Source organism: Delphinapterus leucas, chromosome 1 (assembly GCF_059928025.1).
Source record: "Delphinapterus leucas isolate spDelLeu-1000000601 "Yukka" chromosome 1, BTC_Dleu_Yukka2, whole genome shotgun sequence".
In the NCBI taxonomy this organism is placed as follows: Eukaryota; Metazoa; Chordata; class Mammalia; order Artiodactyla; family Monodontidae; genus Delphinapterus; species Delphinapterus leucas.
Genome location: NC_143129.1, coordinates 78,445,090 through 78,460,528, shown reverse-complemented (window position 1 = coordinate 78,460,528; position 15,439 = coordinate 78,445,090). Strand labels below are relative to the sequence as shown.

General features: G+C 52.5%; 2 protein-coding genes across 7 annotated transcripts; one reads left to right on the top strand and one right to left on the bottom strand.

Annotated features, from left to right (window-relative positions):
• Positions 1–70: 70 nt before the first annotated feature.
• SHC1 (SHC adaptor protein 1) lies at positions 71–10,407 on the bottom strand. Of its 6 annotated transcripts, XM_022559456.1 has the most exons (14): positions 10,275–10,407; positions 8,007–8,155; positions 6,624–7,120; positions 6,020–6,090; positions 5,430–5,493; positions 5,164–5,283; positions 4,843–4,896; positions 4,602–4,653; positions 4,310–4,436; positions 3,293–3,491; positions 3,136–3,205; positions 2,923–3,057; positions 2,540–2,778; positions 71–1,718 (listed from the first exon to the last, which is right to left on the bottom strand). In XM_022559456.1, the coding sequence occupies exons 2-14, from the start codon at positions 8,077–8,079 to the stop codon at positions 1,590–1,592; spliced, it is 1,830 nt and encodes a 609-aa protein (XP_022415164.1). In that variant the 5' UTR covers positions 8,080–8,155; positions 10,275–10,407; the 3' UTR covers positions 71–1,589. The 6 variants fall into 6 exon arrangements, with proteins under 6 accessions (XP_022415164.1, XP_022415167.1, XP_089770617.1 ...); XM_022559459.2 differs by lacking the exon at positions 8,007–8,155 and having other exon boundaries at positions 6,624–6,791; positions 10,275–10,403; XM_089914491.1 differs by lacking the exon at positions 10,275–10,407 and having other exon boundaries at positions 2,923–3,054; positions 6,624–7,149; positions 8,007–10,227.
• A 287-nt stretch (positions 10,408–10,694) lies between these two features.
• On the top strand, positions 10,695–14,120 carry CKS1B (CDC28 protein kinase regulatory subunit 1B). The gene is made up of 3 exons (XM_022559422.3): positions 10,695–10,831; positions 12,863–12,990; positions 13,601–14,120. The coding sequence occupies exons 1-3, from the start codon at positions 10,773–10,775 to the stop codon at positions 13,651–13,653; spliced, it is 240 nt and encodes a 79-aa protein (XP_022415130.1). The 5' UTR covers positions 10,695–10,772; the 3' UTR covers positions 13,654–14,120.
• The last annotated feature ends 1,319 nt before the right edge of the window (positions 14,121–15,439 follow it).

Below are 15,439 nucleotides of genomic sequence, written 5' to 3'. Positions count from 1 at the left end.
CGGCCTCGGCCTCCCGCCGCGGGGGGCCCACAGCCAACAATAGGCAGCGACAGGGACCAGGAAACCGAGGTAGAAGAAATATGGACTTTAATGAAGATTCTTTCCCTTTGGTATAAGTGAGACCCGTGAAAACATCCAAACAAAAAGAAAAGAAAAAAAAGGGAGGTGAGGATTTAGATAGTCCACGCTCCCTTATCCACAAGGCCTAATGACAGAGCAGGGCCGGCTCCTCTGTCGTTGCGGCAGGACCCGGCCTGGAGAAGGGATTCAATAACTGCAGGTTTTAAGTGTCCCCAAGCCCCCGCCCCCGCCCGCCCCGTGTGAAACTAACAGCCATTCAGCCAAACTTCTGCCTCCCAGCCTCGCGGTGGGAGGTCCAAGTTTCTCTAGTCCTAGCTCACACTCGGCCTCTGGTCTCTCAGAAAAGATAACGCTACCGGCAAAGGCCAGGGTGAGGAAAATGCCAATAGTTGTAAAAGGGCTTTGAAAAGTCAAAAAGGTGATGTATAAATCGATTATTATCATTTTGTGCTCAGGAATAAGCTATGGAAAACAAATTAGTAAAGTAAATCTACAGCCCTAAAATATATGCATATAAAATAAAAAACGCAGTTCCAAATCTACCGATGGTATCTGGGGATTGTCTACTGCTTTAGAGTCTCAGTGCCCCTGTTCCCACCTCCACAAAATCCACCTAGGATGACACTTCAGTCATCCCCCCACCACCCCAGCAGGGGGAGGCAGGGCAGAGGCTACAGGAGGAAGGGCTGTACTTTGGCTCTAGAGTATAACATGCATGCAACATGGGGGGGGGGGGATGGACTTGCCAAATGTATATATAGACCCCCTGGGGTGAGGGGCCCCACCCAAGAGGCACTGAGCAAGAGGCAGGTCCATCTCCCCACTGGCTGGGAGGGGGCTCTGAGGCAATCTCTAAGGGCTGCATATCCCGGTGGAGAGGGGACAGCTGCCACTCCTGCCTCTGTTCACCCAACCTAAAGGGGAGGGGGTACTGAGCAAGGAGAGGACGGGGTCCCAGAAGCCAAGGTGTCAGCACCCCCATGCTTGACTTCAGGGGCCCAAGAACTCTTTGCATAAAATAGCTTCAGACCTAGCAGATGGTCAAAGGCACAAAGTTTAAACGCTGGGAGGGAGGGCTGTTGAGAGGGGTCTGGGGTACCCTGAGCCCAGGGGTGGACTAAGGGTGTGATTCATTCCCCTTCCCTGGAAGGGTGATTGCTCCACTGGGCCTATCACCACAGGACATTTTCCATTACAAGGAGGCATACTGCCCAGGCCTCCAGCACCCACCTTGGGGAAGGGGGTATCAAGTTGGCACAGGAAAGGCCCAGGGAAGGGGGCCACTCTGTACATTAATACTTTGGTGAGGTTTGGGGAGAAGCAGGACTCTACCCCTGGCTCCTGACTCAAACCCTCTCACTCAGCTGGACGCTGAACCCAATGTCCACACTACCCCCATCCCTACACAAGGCCAAGCCCACAGAACACTCCCAGGTGAGGTCCTGAGAATTGGGCAATAGGGTGGAAGGGGTCGCAGGGCATCTTCTAGGAGAGAGCACTGGGACAGATCACAGCTTCCGCTCCACAGGTTGCTGGAGACACAGTTCGCTGCCCGCAGAGATGATGGGCAAGTGATTGTCCATGTGGTAGCTGATGAGGTGACTGACACTCTCAAAGCGGTGATCCTTTGTCCGAACCTGCGAAGTGGGAAGGGAGAAGGTCAATTCAGGTGAAGAGTCAAATAAGACCTCAGTCCCCAAAGCTGAGGAAGCTGGAATGTTCAAGAGGGTCGAGGCAGGAGAAAAAGATGGCAGAAGCGGGAAGGCCGTCAGTCCTGATCATTGAGGCTTCTCTAGAAAGAGAAGCTGGAGGTAGCCGTGGGAATGGGCAGGTCAGTGAACTGGGAAAAGGCAGAGGGGACATCAGCCCAGAAATCATGAAGCTGAGGGATAGCTACTCCTCCCCTGACCTGGAAGAAGGTGGTATGTCTCAGAAGAGGATACACAGTACAAAAAAGACATGCAAAGGAGGCTGAGGTTGCTGTAGAAAAGAGACCAAAGTTATGAGGGGCAGAGGGACAGTGCAGACAGGAGACAGAGCACCGGTCTGAGCCCTGAGTCTGGAGAAGCTGGGGAGGCCCCTGGCTCCTCTTGAGAGAGGAGATTTGGGGTGCCTAGCCTCTAACCATCTGACATTGAGCATCACAACCTCTAAGGATGGTTTTCTCATTTGTCAAAAGAGGGACTCAGGTGACATGTGCACCTTCCAGCACTCGTGGGCATAAAGTTTGGGGATTGGCCGGGACTGAAGGGAAAACAGCTCAAGTTCAGGGATGTAAGAAGGGAAGGAACCCTAAGCCACTAGAGGGGGAATGCCAGGCACCTTGAGAGCAGGGGAGGCTCAGGTAGAGGTGCCCAGCAGGTGAAGTCTAGGAAGCAGTGAGGCAGGAACAGGGCTGCACAGGAGGGTACTGCATCTTCCTTTCTGCCTCACCCACCCATACCCCTGTGATACTCACCACACCCTCAGGGTCCACCAGTAGCAGGTGCTTGGGCTGCCCACTCTGCAGGCCAGTGAGCACATACTGGCCAGGCGTGGTCGTGCTTTCCCGCACCAGGAAGTCCCCGTTGAGCTGTAGCAGTGCCTCGGCCTCCCGCCGGCTCAGCTTCCCGTGAAACCAGGGCTCCCCTCGGAGCTGCTCAGCCATGGCCACCAACTGGGGAGGTGGAGGCACCCGCAGGGCATCTTCAAAGGGCTCTGGGGGTACAGAGAGAGGGCTAGAAGAGGCAGCTGGCACAACACATGCTCAAGAGCCAGACCCTCAGGGAGGGGAGGCCAGGAAGAAAAGAGGAGGAACCAAGTGGGAAGACGCAGATGCAGGAAGGAAAGGGGCACACTCACTCATGTCAAAGAGGTCTCGGGGCGTGCTGCCATTGATGGCAGGATTGGGGGGCCCGGCCCCACCGCCTGCTTGCCGTGCCTTGTCTAGGTTCTGGACATTGACATAGGAGGGATCATCAAAGAGCTCTCTGCCTGCTGAGGAAAGGGAGGCTTTACAGTGATCCCCGCCCTGCTTCTCACACCCCACTCTGCCCCTCTCAGCTCCCTTCATACCTGGGCAGGGTGGCGGGGGCAGCATCTGTTTGCGGGCTTCTGGGTCTCCTCCAACAGGCTGCCCCACTGGCTGAAGGGACAAAAATAGGGTGAGACCAGAGGCCCTAACCAGACGCTGCCATCCTGGGCCTAGCCCACCTTCATGCAAGCAACTTACCAGCGTGGCTCCCAGGTGGCTAGGGGTCTGGGCACTGGGTGGAGTGGGTCGAGCAGCCCCCTGGGGGACTCCTTCCCGAAGTCTCATGTCCACCACCCCCCCAAGAGGGGGTTCCTTCCCAGGGAAGTCATTATAGTACTGATGGTCAGGTGGCTCTTCTTCCTCCTCATCCCAAGCTGAGCCATCAAAGCCAGCCATCCTGGGAGGGACAGGAGGAAGAGAAGAGCATGGGGAAGAGGATGGAGAACAGACAGAACAGCAGTCACATACTGGGCATTCCCTGAGGGGTAGGCCTGAGGCTGGGTGTTTCATATATATAATCATTTCATCCTCCTGGCAACCCTATAAGGTAGGTATTATTTCCTTCTTCAATTTTATAGATGAGGAAAATGAGGGTCAGGGGTAAAAGGATTTAGGTCTCACAACTAAAAGGTGGTGGAGCTGAGATGTGAATTCAGATTTGTCTTTAAAGTCATGCCCTTGATCATTAAGCTGTCTCCCAAGAGGGAGGGGGAGCAGTAAGTACCGGGGAGGGGGGTGCTCCAGAATCATTTAACCTCCTCTAAATACTCAATACTACTGGTCTGAGGTGGGAAAGGTAAGGATCTCAGGAAAGAGCCATCCTCCCTCACCCAAATTCTTGACGGCTTCTAGAGGCAAGAAAATGAAGAACTAAACTAAATATGGAGAAATGCACAAAAGGACAGACCAGCAATGAGATGGCTTGGAAAAGAAAAGCCCATCTAGCCAGGGAAGAGCTGCAGCGTGGACGTCCTGGACTACAGCTCCACCACGGGCACACGACAGGAAGAGGTGGCCCTGCAGCAGGCAGGGCCTCGAAAGACCTTCCTGATGGCCACAGGAAACTTAAGAATAGCAGGAAGTGGGAAGCAGGGGCGCACAGGTTATTTCCTTCCCTGCACCTCTCTGAGCTCAAGTGTGGGAAGAGCAGACCTACTTTTCCAATTCCGGTCTGGGGCCCAAGAGCTGGCCGCCCCCCAACCCTGGCCCACTCACCTGTCATGGGGGGTGACCAGCTTGGGCGGGTTCCTGAGGTATTGTTTGAAACGCAACTCGAAGGCCTGGCCAATGGTGCTGATGACGTCCTGAGCAAGCCCTTCGGGACACTCCAGGATGTGGCAGGCTGGGGACACAGCAGAGGCCGTCAGGGAGCTCGGGGGCAGCGTGGCCAGGAGGAGGCGCAGACAGAGGCCCTTGTCGTCTGTCCTCCACAGCCAGGAGCCGCCGGGTCCTGCTCACCTACCTCTCGGACAGCTGGCCCCACCCAGTGTTCCCCACCACGCCTCACCTCTCTGATTCACCGGGTCTTTGGCAACATAGGCGACATACTCGGCTGTGTCCTGGGGTGGACAGAGTCAGAAGAGGCCAGTTAGCTAAACTTCATAGCCCCACCTCACTCCTGACCCCTCAAACCCAGTCCTCTTCAGATATCACCTCAATCCTAGCACGCTCTATTCTCTAGCCAGTGTCTTCCCAACCCCTAGCCCCATACTCTTCTCCCACCACCCGTGCTCCATTCCCCAACTCACCGGGTCCCCGCCAGACGCAAACGAGATGGATTGCATGTGGTGGTTGGCGATGATCTGAGGGTTAGGGCAGGGGATGGAGAAGGAAGGGAATGACGTGTGTCAGGCAGCCTCAGGGCCCACTGGGCGCCCCCCACAGTTGGCCCAGGACCCTGGGGTCCCAGTCTCATCCTTTTGGCTTCTCAACCCATGTCCTCCTAATCTCCTCCTTCCCTACCATCCTGATGCTCCCAAGCCTTCCCTCCGAGTTTCTTGCCCTCATAACCGGGTCCTCACTTAGCCCTCCCATCAATGTTTCTGGTCCTGCCGCCCTAGTCCACCAACCTGTTTGCAGTCTGCGGCCATGAGGTTGAGGCTGCTGGTGGAGACGGTGAGAGTGATTGGCATTCCAGCAAATTTCAGGTTACTCCTCCCCAGGATGGAGCTGAGTGGACGGCTACAGGGCTAGGGAAGGGCCCAAGGATCTCAGAAGCTGGGGGCTCCCCGCACACTCCTGCCTCCTGGCCTCCTCCCCGCACGCCCCACACCAGCCTTCTCCCTGCTCCTCCACCTCTCCCGGCAGCGCCCCTAGCCCCATCGACCCCAGCTACCTTTCTCCTCCTTGTTGCCCCCTTAGCACCCGGCACAGCGTCACACACCAGACTGATGGCCTCCCTGGGGAAAGAGGGGTACTCAGACCCACGGCCTGCCTCCCACCCGGCTGGAGCTGCCACAGGGCTGGGGGAGGGGAAGGCCAGGCCAGACTCCAGGGGCACTCCAGGCTCTTTGTCGTGGCGGATTGAATTAAGGGCCTTTAATATTTGATGACACTGAGAGGCCGCTTCCTGGCTGATTGGGTTAGAGCCTCAGTGGGTCTGGGCCCACCCCCTTCCAGCTACCAAATGTCCCATCCCCTTCCCAAAGGCAGCAGCAACCTTCCATCTACCCCCATTTTCCACTCAGACTCCAGCTGCCAGCTGCCTCTGCCACCTCCCTCACAACCCCCCAGGCTGCATAAGCAAGAAGGAGCCAGGTCAGAGTTGCCTCTCTTCACTGAGACTTCAACTCCCTTCCCTAACTTTCTCTCAATCCCCTTCACCACCCAAAGATGAGCCATCACTAGTGCCACTGCCAAGTGACCCACTCCCCCCTCCCCTCACAAATCCCAGGACCCCCACACTCCGCCCCCCGCCCCACCAACCTGGTGACCTGAGTCCGGGTGTTGAAGTCCAGGGCGCGCATTGACTGCAGGACCTCCACACAGCCCATGTACTGAGGGGAGGGACGGGAGGAGAACAGTCAGCCGCCTCCCCCCACCTCTTCACAAAGAGCCCCAGGACTCTTCCCTGCTTGTTCCATAAGGTTGCAGAAGTTCTGCCCACTGCCCGTGGATACATCCCACGACATGCAGAACAACAGGGTGAGGAGAGAAGGCAAGCTTGGGGGACATCATGCATGTGGGAAGAGAATTCGGAGGGGAGTGACAGGCACTGGGTGGGATGGAGTGACATCTCCAGAAAGGGGGAGGAGACTGGAGGGGACAGTCAAGAGTCACTCATTCCAACACTTACTAAGGGCTTGTGCTGGGCTTTGTGCTAAGCATGGCAGGGTGGGGGTGGGGGAGTCACAAGAAGGAAGGGGCCCCAGACAGAGCTGGAAGGGAAGGGGTGAAAGAATCAGAGAAGGGGCAAGAAAGGTTTAAGAAACAGGACACAGAAACCAAGGGAGTTGCTGGGGAAGAGCAGGAAAAAAAAGACTAGTGAGCAGAGGAACTGGAGGGAGTGGGAGGGAGGATGTTCACTCACCCGAACCAAGTAGGAAACCCCGGGTCCCATGACTTTGTCGTTGGGATGCAGCCAGCCCCGCGTGGGCTTATTGACAAAGCTCCCGTGGCGGGTCCACTCCTCGCCCCCCAGCTGGCCCCCTTCCACCCGAGTCCTGCGCCCGCCGCCTCCACTCAGCTTGTTCATGTCCTGGAGGAGGGGCAGGGGGCCTGAGTCCGGCATGGCTGCCCCTACGATCCCCTCCCCATCCTCGGCTGCCCTTCCTGGCTCCCCCTTCGGCCCCAGGCGCCCCCCAGCCGGGTTGGCCAGCTTCAGGTTGCTCATCCGGGGGAAGAAGGAGCACAGGGTAGTGGGACTATCGTCCCCAGGCAGAGGCGGCAGCATGGGCCCCAGAGACGAGGCTGATGGGGAAGGCAGCTCCTCCGGTGGGGTGGACCCTGAAGCTCCCTCCTCCAGCGATGACAGAGACTCATTCCGAAGTGGGTTGTACTTGGGCTTGGGGGGCAGGAGATCCATGGCTGGAGTGAGAGGAAGGCTGCTGCCCAGCCTGGCCCCCCTGCCAGTCAGGGCAAGGGGGCCAGGCAGGGGGCATCCCAGGCCCTTAGCCTGATCGGACCTCTCTGGCCCAGGGATCTCAAGGGTCCTGGGGAGGGAGAGGGACAAGTGGCTCTGGCTCCCCAGGCTCAGACGCAGAGAGTTTCAGGCCCCATCCCCGCCCAGCGTGGAGCCTCTTCTCTAGCTGTGAGGAGAACGGGCTGGACCTAGAGCTGACTGGCTCCTCCCCAGGGGCGGGGAGCTAAGGGGAGAGACCAATCCCGAGGACAGTGCTGACTCACAGGCTCTGAGGGGCTAAGCCTCCAGCACTGCCCCAACCCAGAACTCTTACAGGGCAGAGCGATCCATGCCCGCGCCCCCCCCCACCCCGCCCCGGTACAAACAGCAAGTAATCTGGAGAGGAATAAAGTGGGAGTGGGAGGGAAGGATGGAGGAGTGAGAAGGAAAGGAGGGTGGCAAGAGGAGGTCTGCATCAATCCAAACCAGACATGGGCAGGCCAAAGGGAGCAGGAAACTAAGGGAGGGCAGCGGGGGGGGGGGAATGAGGGAGGAAACAGAGGCAGCTGGGGGTGGGAAAGGGAGGGGATTCCTGAGCTCAGCAATTCCCTTCCTGTCCTAGTTGAACACTCAAACTCCCTCCTCCTCCAGCCCCGGCCACCCCCGGCCACCCCCCACCACTATCACACATGGGGTGGCAGCCCCAGGGAGCCTGGGCCATTAGCATCCTCTGCTACCACAGCTGTGGAGGGAGCTAAAGAAATGGGAAAAGGAAGGACGTGGTCCCAGTGGATGCAGGGAGGGGCCAAGAGGAAGGGCAAAGCTGGTGAAGTAAGGGGAATAAAGTCCAACCTGGGTGGTGCATCAGGGAGCCACCAGGCAGGAGCTGGAGCAGAGGACAGGCTGGTGGAGGCTTGTTCTCCATGCATGGCGCCTACCATGCCAAGGAGCAGCGGCCCATGCCAAGCACTCTTCTGTCCCCCTTTCCACAGCGAAGCAAGCTGTCAAGGGTAGAAGGGGTGGGGGCGGCCAGGGCATTGACACTAAGGTCAGCTCCCTGGACCTGCGGGTAAGCTCATACCCCTCCTCTTGCAGTAGTGACTGGGAAGGGTGCAGGTGTCCACCACAGAGCATGATGCCCCTCACGCCAGAGGCAGAGTCTGGCTGGAGGAAATGGGAGAGTGCAACAGTTCTCCAAGAGAAGTGGGGGCTACAGGCCATGAAGGGACAGAGGGGGCAGAAGACAAATCTGCTAAGGAGAAAGGGGTGCCAGGAGAAGGACTGAGGATGGACACAGGGAACAGTCCCAAACCCATTCCTTCCGCCCACAGCTTCCTTCCACAGCTCTGCTCAAGGGGGCCATAAAGGAAGTTGGAAAGTGACCCAAAAAAGTAGTTGTAAAAGATACATATAACCCCCCAGGCTCACCGCAGAATTACCTATCCTTAAATTTACTTCAGGATATAAAAAGATGCAAATTATCATAGGTTATAGCAATGAACAACACTAGCACTTAAAACATGTTAGATACTGTGCTTATCACCTCCCACTTAGTCCTCCAGGGAGAGCTTTGCCACTCCATGCACCACTCCCGAGAAGAAATTCTATCATTGTTTCCTAAAGACTCAGCGCCCAGGCATAGAGAGAATGAGGAAAGTATTCTGCCAAAGCCTCACACCCCATCACACTCACACACACACACACACACACACACACACACACACACACACACACACCAGGATGTCCTCATCTTTAGAGGTGGGCATTCTATGGGTGCCTGCAGGATCCAGAAGCAGGGAACGACCAACAGGTGTGAGCATTGTTAGAAAATAAGGAGGAAGTAGGGCTTTTAAAATTTATGTAGGAAGAAAGGAGATTGCTACTGGGAATCCGGGTGACTGGAAGAAGCTGCGTGTGGCTTCTCAGCCCAGCAGGGAGGAGGAGGCAAGAGCGGCGGAAAGTAGCAGGAAATGGCGAAAGCTCAGGAATGTTTCCAGAAGGGAAGGCTGGGCAAGCGGGACCAGGAGGAATGCCCAGACTAGAACTCCGGTTAGGGGGAGGGGAAGAGCCAGAGAAGTGGTGGGGCCTGAGGAGTCCCTTAAAAAAAAAAATCAAACAGCAAAAAGGACACTATTACCTACGCCGACTCCAAGCCACCGTTTTCTGGTGGTGGAAAACTTTCTCTCCTGTCACACCCACATGTCACACACCAACAAATCCATGGCCCTACCCAGCTCCCGACGTACAGGTATGAGACAAACAGCTGTTTCTGGGGTGGAGTCGGTCCTGGTAGTGGGGCTGGGAATCTATGAGCGAGTCTCCCTCCCACTCTCGTACCAAACCCCAAGTCCAGCCCCCTTCAAGTAGGTCCACCCTTGGAAGGGGGTAAGGGAGAGGAAAAGGGCTGCCTCTAATCTCTTACTCCTCAGAGCCAGAGATGTGAACTTCTGACTTCCTACCCAGTGGAGCATGAGAGCTCAGGAAAACTGAGCCAAAGTCCCCAAAGAGAAAAAGAGCAAGGAAATGTTAAGCAGGTGAAGTTTCTGGGATTGAAGACAAAGCTTCTGAGGCGATGACCCGGGTCCTACAGGGATAACGCTCCTGAGGGGGCGTGGCCCTCTCAGGACGCAAGCATCAGAGAGACTCCCAGGAGGCAAGGCTTCTGGACACTCAGACGTGGATTAAAGAGGGGGCGGGGCTTCTAGAGGGGAGGAACCCCTAGAGAGGCGTGGCTTCTTGAATTCGAATAGTTCTTTGAGGGGCAGGGTTCTGCCCTTTCGGGAGATAGGCTTTTTGATAGACAGGAGTTGGCGGAGAATCGTCGCTAGGAGGCGGAGTTTCGGGGAATTGGAAGGACTAACGTAGGGTTTCTAGTAGTAGGGCCTGGAAGCATGTCTGGGGGTGGGACTTCCAGGAAAGTCGGGCGACAGAGTGGGGTCGGGGACAATAAATAGAAAACAAGTCGGGGTTCGGGGGGCCCCCTGAAGTTGGGAGGTGGGACTTCCGGGGAGGGGGTCGCAGGGGCGGGGCTTATAAGTGAAGACCGGAAGTAGGGTCCCGGGAGAGGGGTTCCGGGGAGGAGGAGTGGGTCACCTAAGGAGAAAAAAAGTCCCAACTCACCAGGGCTTCATGGAGTCTCCGCACCGCACCGCGGGCCGATTTGGTTCCGGATCACGCCACTGCCTTCTAAGGTCGCCGCTCCAACTTTCTCCCCGGGCCCGGCCTCCCTGGAGAAACTTTATTGCACTCACTTCCGGCCTCACTAACCCCTGACCCTCTACCTCATCGTCCCTCCTTCACCCGTCCCACTTTCCCGTGTCAGCCAATGGCAGCACGAGAACGCGCACAGGAGCCGTGATAGCCAATAAGAGGCCTAGTTTTGACCTACGTTTGTTCTTGAGCAACGTAAGCAGTGCACTCCAATAAGGACTCAAGGAGAAGCAAATCTAAGCCAGTCGGAGGCTTGAAGGTGGGGTTGTCCCGCCTTCCGCCAGAATGACCAATAGAAAGCGCGGGCGGTGTGTTTGAAAGCGAGGCCAAAGAGGGTGGGAGCGCGTGCTGCTGGGAGTTGTTTGGAGGTTGGCGGTGCGGGGCTGACGGTCCTCAGGCAGGGTGATTATGTCGCACAAGCAGATTTACTATTCGGACAAATACGACGACGAGGAGTTCGAGTACCGGTTAGTGCCGGCGCGGGGGCAATAACAAGGTCGTGAGCTTTGAAAAGTGAGGGCACGAGGAGTTAGTAACGCGGACTGAAGCTACAGAATGGCGCATGCGCGGGAGATGAAGGGACTGGGTGCGAGCCATGAGAGCGTAAGGCGCATGCGCGAAGGGTAGGGGGCGATCGTAAAAGAAACCCTAAAGTGGTAGAGAATTTGGAGTAAGCTCTCCTGTTGGGAGGAGGCGTGGGTGGACGTGGTTAGAGTATTAGAGTGCCGACCACCCTCAGCTTTGCGGGTTTCTGGATCATTCTCTCACCTTCATTGAGCAAATTGAATTTGCCTTCTTGAGACTACTTGTATCATGGCAACACCGTAGAGCCTCGTGGGAGAAGGTGGCAAAGGCGGATCCCGAATTTTCCTCTAGGCTTCAAAGTGAGGGGAGTTCTGAGAGAGCCTGAGTGTTGCTTATTAATTCATGGAAAGGGGGCGTGGTTGCCTGGCTTGTTTTAGGAAGTGGGCTTCGAAGAATTGGAGTGGAATAAAACTGGCCAGGAGCATTGAGAAAAGACTTAATATAGACCTAATAGATTCCCGTCAAATATTTGAAGGGCATCTACTTAGGAAACAGTTATGGAGTGCTTATAGGTTTCAGGTGTTCTACTAAAGTGCAAGGATAAGCCATGGTCTCTGCTTTCAACAAACCTAAAAATCTGTGGAAGTAATGACAGCAGAAAGAAGGTGATAATTGGTATGATAGAACTATGTACAGATTGTGGTGGGAGCACGTACGACTTGCCAAGCATGGTGAAGAAAGGACTCCCTATAGTTTGCATTTGATAAACCCTAAATCCATAATTCTAGATTAGAAAATTAGGGAAGACAAAGAATTCTACAAATATTGGCATTCGACCAATCTATATGAAGCGTAATACTTAAAACAACTGGAAGCTTGCTTTCCTTGTGTTTCTTCAGCCTAGTGCAGGGCTCTGGGCCTTCTGGAGAACTCAGTGTCTGCTGACAAACACACTATTTGTATTTATGCCAAATCCTTGGGAAAGGCCCCCGGCCCTGTTTGGACCCAATTAACTTTCTTTTCCTCAGCTGTTTTCCTCTACATCTGAACTAGGCTAACTAAAATTAAGTGCTTATAATGTCTTTGCAGGGCTAGAAACATCACTAATTTCATCCCCTGGAAGATGTAAGTCTTGGCAGTGATATTTGGTTTAAGAAAAGGGTTTGTTTTTTTGGTCTAAATAGGTATGGAAGCCAATCTTTATGCCAGGGACTTGTTAAGATGTAAGCTATTTTCAGACATTTAGACTAGAATTGACTGTTTGGTGGAAAAAAATCCCTTTTACTTAGCACAGAGAGAGCATTCAGTACATTTTCATTGAAAATGATGAAGTCTGAATCACCCCAATTCATGTCAGAGTAGTAATTTCTTTGCCATGAAAGGAGACTTATCCTTGGTTAGAAAAGCATGGAGTTCCCCCCAAAGAAGTCTCATGGCACATCCCTTCAGAGTTAGGAAAATGAAGTTAGGATAGATCTTAAAGGATAAGATATATTTCACCCTTTGTTCTGACTCTTCCCTGATAGGCCTTTCCTCTCCATGAAATTACTTCTCTCCCTTCCTCCTTACAATTCTGTTCAAAATTGCCTTTACTTATAACAGTGTGTGTGTGTGTGTGTGTGTGTGTGTGTGTGTGTTGTGGGGTTCCCATTATATTATTTTAGGGTCATCAACTAGAAGACTATAAGCTCCGAGAAGGCAGAGTCAATATATCAACAGTGCCTGGAATTTAGGTGCTCATTCACTGGTGTTATTCATTGATGTGTACTTTTTAATATACTTTTGTGAGAATGTACGTATCTTGGCCTTTATTTCTAGCTGCCTCTGCCCCACAATAAGATTATATAAACTCCCTGCCATTACGAACTGGTTTGTCTTTTCTTGCCTCTCTTGGCTTTATATGCAGGCACTCGTCTGACAGACTGTACCCAGTATTGATACAGATTCCCCACCTTCCCATGTTTCTGTTACAGGCATGTGATGTTGCCCAAGGACATAGCCAAGCTGGTCCCTAAAACCCATTTGATGTCTGAATCCGAATGGAGGAATCTTGGCGTTCAGCAGAGTCAGGGATGGGTCCATTATATGATCCATGAACCAGGTCAGTGCAATGGCAGAAAGCAACCATGTAGGACTGAGGAAATGAAGGAATGATAAGGTTGCATAACCCAAAGAAATAGGGGGAAAGTGGGGATGATTTACTAGTTTCTTAACTCACCAGCCATCTAGAAAAACAGGAGTGACCAAAAATAAGAAAGTATCTGGGAAGTTCAGAAACAACCTGTCACTGAAAAAACCTCCTTTAATCTCTAATTTGGTCAGAGGATTTTTTTTTTTTTTAAGGCTACATATACACTGGTAGAGGTTATGGCCCCTGCTTCATTCTCCATCAGAAAGTGAATTTTGGGATGTGTTCCAAATAAACCAAGGAAAGTATATTTCTTGATAAGACACCAGACACCAAACTGCCAGACAAAACTAATAAAGGACGCCCTGGGGCTGCACAAACATAGCAAGAGAACTGATACTGACAATTCTGTACTTGGCACACAGGCCAGGCTTCGGGGTCTGCTTCTAAGGCCATATGCTTAAATCTTAATTTAGTTGTAAAGATCTGAGTGGGTGATACCTGGGAAGTGGGAGTGGGAGATACTATAGGTTGTGCATAGGATGATGTGAGCTTGTCTCTTAGATTTCACTCACTCTTTCAGAACCTCACATCTTGCTGTTCCGGCGGCCACTGCCCAAGAAGCCAAAGAAATGAAGCTGGGGAGCCACTTTTCAGCCTCATGCTTTATACAGCTGTCCTCATTTGCTAACATCTTTCTGATGACATTATTATGTTGCCTTCCTGTTTCTCACTTTGATATTTAAAGGATGTTCAGTACACTGTTTGAACGTGTTGGAGACTGCTTTGCTTCTTGAGCAGAACCAACAGGACCATGGCCCAGCCGGACAACTGCTCTTTGGGTTGCAGCCTCAGCTAAGTGTGACCCCCAAAACCAATGTGAGCTCTGTATCCAGCAGAACACACTTGGCAGATGGAGGAAGCATCTAAGAATAAGACCGTGGCTGTTACAGGGATTGTGTAAACTTCCTGTTTTTTTTTTTCTGCCAGGTGTTGTATGTATGGTGATTTATGTTTCAATGTGTTGGAAACTTTCCATTTTATTCAAGAAATCTGTTCCATGTTAAAAAGCCTTGATTAAAGAGGAAGTTTTTATAATCTAATTCTCTCATTGTAAAGGTTTTTCCCCCTCTCAGGGCAAGCATCACATTCACTATCATGGTTCTAATTATATGCCCTTCAGTGAGATAATGAAGTTCAGCTCTTTGTTAATAATGAGGTTTATTTCAACATTCAGGTAACTGGTTTTTAATCTACTTTAAGCAGACTTTGCTGTCAAACATCTACTGAAATATATTTCACTCTAACTACAGGCCTAAGAAAGAGGTTATATGGGGACAACTTCATCTCATCAAAACAAATGAATTCTTTTCTACAGTCAGGGATGCTGCCATTAACGTAGTCCTGATTTTTGAAGGGTACACAAGGGTAAAGGGAGGAGGCTGTCAACCAGAGGCTGCTAGTGCATTCCACTTCCTGACCAGCCTAAGGCTCAGGCACACCTCTGGCCTGTTCACTCCGCACAATGGTTTGGGGGTGTTTTCAGTGGTTCTCACTTTGGCTGAACATTGGAATCACCTGGGTAGCTTTAAAAGTGCTGATGGCTAAGTCTTTCCCAGGGAAGTTGACTTAATTGGTCTGGGTTGTGGCCTGGATGAGGGAATATCAAGCATTCTTACACAGGTAGTTACAGCACTAACCTTTGAGAAAACAGTTGTAAACTGTGGCTATTTGAGAAAACATTTCGCCAAATAATAGCTTACCCTCTACTTTGAACAGAAGTGCTAAGTAAGGGAGATTAATCTTCCCACTTCTCTGTCTTCCATTCATTTTTTCCTTAGAGCAGTAGTAGTTCAAGTGTGGTCCCTGGACCAGAAGCATCAACATCACCTGGAAACTCCTTAGAAGTGTCCATTCTTGGGCTCCACCCTAGACCTACCGAATCAAACTCTGAGGGTAGAACCTAGTGACATTTTAACAAGCTCTCTAGGTGATTCTGGTGCATACTTAAGCTTGAGAACCCACTGTAAAGGATCAGACCAGAGCTGATGTTTTGGGGAGGGGGGCGGGGCTTGTCAAATATCACCATTACTAAGAAAGATGATGTAGCATATATGGCTTATGTCATTAGGAAAGCCTGACTTTGTTTTTTTAGAGCTGAGACTCTCTTAATTGGAAAAAACACGGGGCTTATTATTTGAGAAAGAAGGGTCTAGAAGCCTGGCTCTACCATTCACTGTAGTGTTTTGTGGTTGTTGTATGGCATCCCTTCACCTTTTTGAGCCTGTTGCCCATCTGTAAAAGGGGCATCATATCTATCTTAGAGGGGTTTTAGCAGAGTAAAATGAGGCCAGGTGTGGTTCAGCAGTCCTCTAAATGAATGAATTTTAGAGCTTTACTACAGAAAACAGTGGCATCAGCA

Bases quoted from the DNA above. Each gene is read 5' to 3' on its own strand.
- SHC1 (XM_089914486.1), bottom strand. From the start codon at position 8,095: ATGGTAGGCGCCATGCATGGAGAACAAGCCTCCACCAGCCTGTCCTCT. The intron at 7,150-8,006 runs GTTGGACTTTAT...CAGGGGGGCCAG, and splicing joins CTCCCTGATGCACCACCCAG to GCTGGGCAGCAGCCTTCCTC. The intron at 3,492-4,309 runs GTGAGTGGGCCA...TGTCCCTCCCAG, and splicing joins CTGGTCACCCCCCATGACAG to GATGGCTGGCTTTGATGGCT.
- CKS1B (XM_022559422.3), top strand. From the start codon at position 10,773: ATGTCGCACAAGCAGATTTACTATTCGGACAAATACGACGACGAGGAG. The intron at 10,832-12,862 runs GTTAGTGCCGGC...TTTCTGTTACAG, and splicing joins GACGAGGAGTTCGAGTACCG to GCATGTGATGTTGCCCAAGG. The intron at 12,991-13,600 runs GTCAGTGCAATG...TCACTCTTTCAG, and splicing joins TTATATGATCCATGAACCAG to AACCTCACATCTTGCTGTTC.